The following is a 7,359-nucleotide window of genomic DNA, read 5'->3' as shown; positions in this document are numbered from 1 at the left end:
GGGTGTGATTTTAAGCTTTCCAAGACTAAGTAAGTGTTCTAAAATTTTTTCTTAGTCATCCTTCTTCTTTGGTTTCTGAGTTTGTAGTGGTAGAAAATTTAAGATCTGGAAGAGGGATGAATTTATGTTGAATAAATATGATTTTTGAGGTTGTCAGTAGTATAATAAATGTTCTAGAGTATAAATTTATTGATGATCTTTGAATCTGTGGCTTATTGATCAAATTCTAAACTAGATCTGAAAATATATGTTGATTTATTGAGGTTTAGATCATTATTTGGGATGAGAAATGAATTATTATGGTTATAGGATTATGATTCTAAGCTAGAGACTCAATTTTTAATTTTTGGGTATTTTAGGTACGAATTTATGAAATAAAAAGAAAATTTTGATAATAGAAATTAGTTTAGAAGTTGATTTTTAGATTATTAATGTTTATTGATAATTAAAAGAGGAGTTAAAAATTTTACTTAATAGTATTAACTATAGATTTGTATTAAGATTGAGATTAGGAATTATGTTATATTTTTAATTCTATTATTAGAATTATTTTATTAGTTTCAAAAATTGAAACTAATATTTATAAATAATATGTCATTTGTAGATTGTATCACTGGTGAAAATTGTGGTGAGAGAGAAATTTTAAGGAATAATTTATTGAAAAAGCCACAAGATAACCATGCTTTTAATTTGTGATTAGTGTTACTTCATGTTAATTGGGTGATTATTGAGAAATTATAAATTTTGTAATATTATATAATTGTGCAATATTATTATGAATTTATTTGATTATTGTGGGAGGTGTTGGGAGACTTGCTATTGTTGTTGTATTTATGTGCCACGTGGTACGCCCCTATTGGAGCTCAATAGGTGGCTTGTAAGGGCTCGGGTTAATCTATCTTTGGCCGGGTAATTTAGCACCGAGTGAGGGCTACGGCTCGAGGTTAATTGAGGGATATAAGGATGGTTGTTTGTGTGTATTGTAATATTTCTTATATTTGTTGGAATTATATTATTTTTAATTCTCACTTAGTAAGCACACACTTAACTGTTTGTATACACTATCATAAATTAGCTTTGGTTACTGGGACTTTTGAGTCTCATTATGTGGTTAACAATTTTCAGGAGAAGAGCCACGAGTGACACGTGGAGGAGTCCCAGAGGCTTAGTGGTATAGATCCGCTGTCTCTTTTGGGTATTTAATTTATGATTTATAATGTGTTATATTGCCAATATTAGGGCTTTTTGTTTATTATCAATTATATGAATATATAAATGTAATCATGCCTTTCAAACTATTTCTATTTTTGGTACAATTTGGATGACTGTAAATTTAATATTTGGTTTACTTTGGATTGGTTAAAATGGCATGATTATAAGGCCAAATAACTGGTTTATGTTGAAAAATGACTAAATTGCTTATTTTACTTGTTGGGAGTATAAGGATGGACAAATGTGATTTAGTTTACTTGTTGGGAGTATAAGGATGGACAAATGTGATTTAGCCTAATGGCATGTGGGAGGTAAAAATTTATCTGAAATGTTATAGTGTATGAGTTGAAGCCAATTATAAAATATTTTATATTGAAATTATTGATATAAAAATGTGTTGGGTGGCTGTAACCCAACTATAGTTGAGTTAAATTATTTAAAAAAAAAATTTGGTATGTTACAACCGATACCACAATCCCAGTTAACTTTGTTTGTTTGATCCTGTTAGAAATTGACTATTCAAATCGTCGAGTTTGAACAATCTTTCAAGTTTCTTTTAAATTCAAATATAGAATTTAAAATTTTAGTTTAGATCCAAACAAAAAATTTTAATACTGTAATTTAAAATTTTTTTATATCATCCAAATAAAAAATTTAAAATCTATGAATTTAAAATGTAAGATTTTAAATTAAAATTCTCAACTTAAATCCACTCATTTAAACACAGCCTGAACGATTTTATAATTTTAACAAAATAAAAGAGAATTCAATGCATTTTACTCACAAGTATGCTAAGTGCGATAAAAACTGCTCTGACTATAAATCATACTGAAATCATGCAAGGTTGTCAAACTTCCACTCTCTGTTTCCCCCTCTCCCCCCAAGGATTTTGAGCGAAATGTACCAGTGTAGGAGGCTTTGTGTAGCCTGTGAGTAACCTTGAGCTGATTTTGGATCCATGTTCACTCTCCTTTTTGTGGTTCGTGTTCGTGTATATTTTGAGACGAGGCTGGATTTCATAGAATAAGAATATTTCGAATATTTGTAATGTCATTTGGGTAAATTTTGTTCCGGTGGATGCTATTTATTATATCAAGTCCTGCATCCAATAATCAGGAAATAAATCAGAAATATATAAAATTTAGAATATACATTTTTAACTAAATAACTTACATTATTTAAGTAAAGTAGACAATCTTCTAATATGTTTATTTAATATAAAAATTGACCGTAATCATGATTTGCATATAACAGTTTTGTATCATGTTTCTACGTTGTTTTTTAAGAAAGAATAGGGATATTATGCAAAATCCTAAGAATTTGAGTGATACACATGTAAGCTTCTTCTGTGGCCAATGATACATTGCAATTACACACAAGCATCTCAAATTCAAAATGAAAGATAAATGGATTGTCAACTAAACGAAAGGAAAAATAGCTACAGATACATAAGTGGGCAATGGCGATTCGCTGGCCTTCTCTTGTCTTTTCCTTCGGTTGTTTTCCACGATTGGTTGTGTTATGGACGCTGGTAGGGCCGAATTGTTTTGGCTCCAAGAGTCTTTTTCTGGCCCCCAAAAAAAAAAAAAGAACAATAAAAAAGGGCTCCAAGCAGTTAATCTTCTCTTTCCTGTTTAAATCCCTGGCTTAAAAGGCACATCTATCTATTGCCCAAAAAAAAAAAAAAAAAAGGCCACATCTATCCAAACGCGATACATCAACAATATCATTGTATTGATCGGTAATATATATATATGTATGTATGTATGTATGTATATGTATATTAGTGCTCTTTATTAGGTCATGAGGTCCATCTCCATTTTATTTCTCAAGTTCAACTCGCTTAAATTTTTTGTACTAGCAGAAAATATAACAATATAATTTTCGATAATAGCCATATGGTGCTAAATTTGAAATAAATCCTAAAAAACTCATCTATTTGGGCGGTTATTGGGAATGGCAGCATAAAAAATGACATGAAATTCAAAAAAAAAAAATTGGGAAGCTTTGCATAATTTTATTAATTATAACAAACATTTTTATTTTATAATCCATCTCAGGTATTATAAAAGTCGCACTAGTATATACAGTTTGTCATTTCCCATCAAACCAGTTATATCATGCATCGCATATGGCATACAGAAATATATTTTATTATGCGCAAATTTTATTCAACAACATAGGAGGTCAAGAGCGGTATATGTCCAAAATTAGAGACTTGAAGGAGGGATGTCCAGTATTTAAAAACAACACATTAAAATTTTAAATTTTGGTCTTGACGTGCATGTTGGTCACTTGCTAATTGCATGGCAAAGCAACTCCCAGAAGAGGTATCTTTCTATGCGCAGTAAGGCCACGTGTTTCTGACATGTCCAGGTCCTTCCCCTGTTCTCCGTCAGGCAAAGACCAATCAAAATGGAACACAATGTTTGCTATCACAAGCTCATTTAAGGCCATTGCGAACTGTGTTCCAGGACACCCCCTTCTTCCTGCTCCAAATGGTATCAGTTGAAAATCTTGTCCTTTATAATCTACTGAGCTATTCAAGAACCTATCCGGTTCAAACTCTTGAGCATTGTCCCAATACACAGGATCTCTTCCTATTGCCCAGGCATTCACAATCACATGCGTCTTAGCACCAATGTGATGGCCGAGTAGTTTTGTGTCTTGCATGCTTTCTCGAGGGACTAGTAAAGGAATTGGAGGGTGTAGGCGAAGTGTTTCTTTCAGCACTGCCTTCAGGTAAGGCAGGTGATCTATATCCTCCTCTGTTATTATGTGTGATCTGTCTGCTTTCACATTTCTAACCTCGTCTTGCAGTTTCTTCATAGCACTTGGATGTCTTAACAACTCTGTCATTGTCCACTCTAGGACTGTGTATGTTGTATCCGCACCTGCAGCAAACATGTCCTGCAGAATCCAATTCACTAATAAAGTCAAGTCTTATGAACGACGAGATGAATAAAACAGAGTTTCTTGAAATATATGTAAGAGGGTAATAAATTGGGAAGGAGCAATGAAAAGAAATGTCTAGAAGAACTTATCAGTTGCGAATCAATTTTTATTCAATCACAGTGCTTCACGCAGAAAGTGGAAAAATGCATCTTTTGAAGAAAAAAGTAAACTTACATGTGTGTGTGTGTGTGTGTGTGTGTTTTCAACCAAAAAAATAAAATAAAAATGATATATAGCTGTCTAAAATAATTAGTTATATAATCATTGAAATATTGAGTTGATACTTCATGTTGGAATATTTCTGTTGACCCCCACAAATGACAGAACTGCGATGTATATATTTACCATTTAGGCCAAAATGCTAGGAGGAAACCCAACTTAGCTGTCTAGTTTCAATTCGTTAATCTACGGCACGACACAGAGAGATGGCACGCTTTTCGTTGAAAAATTAGAATATGAGGATTCTTACCAAGATCAGAGCCTTTATGACAGTTTTGTCAATGGGAAAGCCAATGGAATTTGTCCTTTGAATCGAAAGCAAAACGTCCACAAAATCATGATCGCCTTCAATACCAGTGGCACCGACTTCTTTTGAGTGGTTCATCATGTGCTCTTTAAGTACTTCCTCCAAAAATCGATCCAACTCTTGAGCCACTGCATGTGCTCTCGCATATAAGCCACTCGCATGACCAAGCCAATCAAGCCAAGGTACATAGTCCCCTACCACGAAACTGCCCATTAACTCTACAAACTTCTCAAGTAACTCCATAAATCTTCTCCCGCTTTCCTCCCCATATTTTCTACCCAAAGCTGCCCTGCAAATCACATCGTTCGTAATTGATGAAAATAACTCTCTCAAGTTCACCGATACGTTAGCAGAACAAGCGCGCTCAATCTTTTCCATTATCACGGCAGTTTCTTCCTCTCTCACATTGCGAAGGGATTGGACCCTTTTGTTACTCAGAAGGTGCAGCACAGATATGCTTCTTAGCTGCCTCCAGTATTCTCCATATGGAGCTGCTGCAACGTCCTTGCCATATAATAGTATATCAAACATTTTAATCTTGGGCCTACTTGCAAATACGAGATCATGTGTTTTCATGACCTCACGAGCAGCTTCTGCAGAAGAGACCACCAATACAGGTTTTTTCCCAAAATGAAGAAGCATCAAGGGGCCATACTTCTGAGCCAGAGAGCAGAGGGTTCGATGAGGATACGAACCTAGTTGATGGAGATTTCCTATGAATGGGAATTTTGGCGGAGAAGGAAGTGAGGTTTTGCTGATTGCAGGATTGGAATACCATTTGAATAGCGCAGTGAGGGAGATGGGTAAGATAAAAAGCAACGATGTAAGGAGCAACCAGGAAGTGTTGTCTTGCACTATGAGGCTTATCAGAAAACTCAGCATTTTTCTGTGTCTTCTCCGTGTTTGCTCACTTGAGATCCCTTTATGCGGTATAGCTGCCGCTTCTAATTACATGATAACTACAGAAATTTGTGTGGACGTCTGGACTATATAGTAGAATGGAGTTCAGGTTTGGCACTTATGAGCAATTTATACTCTAGATTTTAAGATTTTTATTTTATATTTATTATAAAAATTATAAAATTTTACTAAATCTATTTTATTATCAATTTAAACAATACAACTTTAATTTAAATGATTTAATTTAATATTAATTTTTTATAATTTTTATAATAACTATTCAGATATGCTTTGAATAGTCTAAATTTAAAATTTTTAAATTACAACTTTTTCTTAATTTTTTAAAGTTTCTTGAAGATTATCTTTATTTTTTTAATATTATATTTACTAAAATAAAAATTTTATAAAAAATTATTATTAAATTTAGATAATTTAAAATACATTTAGATAATTAATTTATAAATATAAAAAAATTTAATATTAAATTAGACCGATTACATTAACTATATATTATTCAGAGATCGATGATAATATAAAATAAAAAATACTAAAAACTCTTAAAATCTGGACGGTCCACTACGCGTGATAAGCACCCAAACCTAACGTGAGTAGAATGAGGGCTCAACCATTTTCAAATAAATCAACGGAATTTTGACATTAAATGATAGTTGACTTTTTTTTGCTAAATATCCTGTCATTTTTTTGTATGATTTTAATCCTTCCACTTCATTACGCATGACAAATGGCAACACTTGATCGTTTGTTGACAACCTTTATCTAAATACGAAAGAAGTGTTAGAAATTTATGTTGGATACTTGGATACGTTCCACGGAAACTAAAGACAAGTCACGAGTAAAACATGTAGCGTGTTTTGATTTCATAAGATAACAAAGGAGTTTAAGTGGGGTACGATAACACCTCAACAATAAATCATCCTCAATCGTGTGAGGCTGCCAAACTTTCACGCTGTACTCTGTTCCCACATGAACCATCATGGATTTTAAGCGAGATGTATAAGGATTACGATCTGATATTGGATCCATGCTCGTTCTTTTTCGCGGTTATTAGTATATTTTGAGATGATCGAACTTGAATTTCAGAATCATAGGAAATATATAATTACGTACGTACCCTTTGTGCGTGGTTAATGACGGTGGGATATGATAATTACAAAGAGTGGGATTGCATGTTTGCACTGGGAGAAAATTTAACAGCTCGCTAATATTAAACCCTTTATTTATGTAATTTTTGGGAATTTTTAAACTTAAAAATGTCAATTAATTGTGATAAATTAAAGGAAAATAATTAGCACCACTAAATTTGTGTCAAAATATAGGAAATGAATGAAAAGGACTCAAAAACGACATTAAAATAAGAGAATTGAGCTCAGGGCCCAAGAACTTTCATCTGTGGGTGGATGAAGCATGAAGAAACTCAACCCTGGTCGGATGAACAAAATTGCAGACCTGGTTCTCGCCTCAATTACGTCCGTGGGAGGATGAAACGTGAAGACGTAGGACCAGTCGCGGATGAAGATGGTGGTTCCCTATCTAATAGCTTATGGTGATCCCCTTAATTTTTAAACTTAAAAAATGTCAATTAATTGTGATAAATTAAAGGAAATTAATTCATATAGCATCACTATGTTATTATGTGTCAAAATATAGGAAATGAAGACAGGCTCAACAAAGCCACGGTCACTTGCGGATGCAAGCAATTTAGGGGCTCCCTTTGCTCTTATGCCGCGCGGGGATGGGACATCATG

General features: G+C 33.3%; 1 protein-coding gene across 1 annotated transcript; it reads right to left on the bottom strand.

The window, feature by feature from the left end:
* Positions 1 to 3,280: 3,280 nt before the first annotated feature.
* LOC129320460 (cytochrome P450 736A117-like) lies at positions 3,281 to 5,667 on the bottom strand. Its single transcript, XM_054965926.1, has 2 exons — positions 4,637 to 5,667; positions 3,281 to 4,122 (listed from the first exon to the last, which is right to left on the bottom strand). The coding sequence occupies exons 1-2, from the start codon at positions 5,573 to 5,575 to the stop codon at positions 3,511 to 3,513; spliced, it is 1,551 nt and encodes a 516-aa protein (XP_054821901.1). The 5' UTR covers positions 5,576 to 5,667; the 3' UTR covers positions 3,281 to 3,510.
* Between the last annotated feature and the right edge of the window lie 1,692 nt (positions 5,668 to 7,359).

The sequence above is a fragment of the Prosopis cineraria genome, unplaced genomic scaffold, assembly GCF_029017545.1.
Source record: "Prosopis cineraria cultivar Desert tree isolate PC_DT_omini unplaced genomic scaffold, ASM2901754v1 PC9, whole genome shotgun sequence".
Taxonomy (NCBI): Eukaryota; Viridiplantae; Streptophyta; class Magnoliopsida; order Fabales; family Fabaceae; genus Prosopis; species Prosopis cineraria.
Note: the sequence above shows the minus strand (reverse complement) of the source record. Positions and strands in the feature narration are given on the sequence as shown.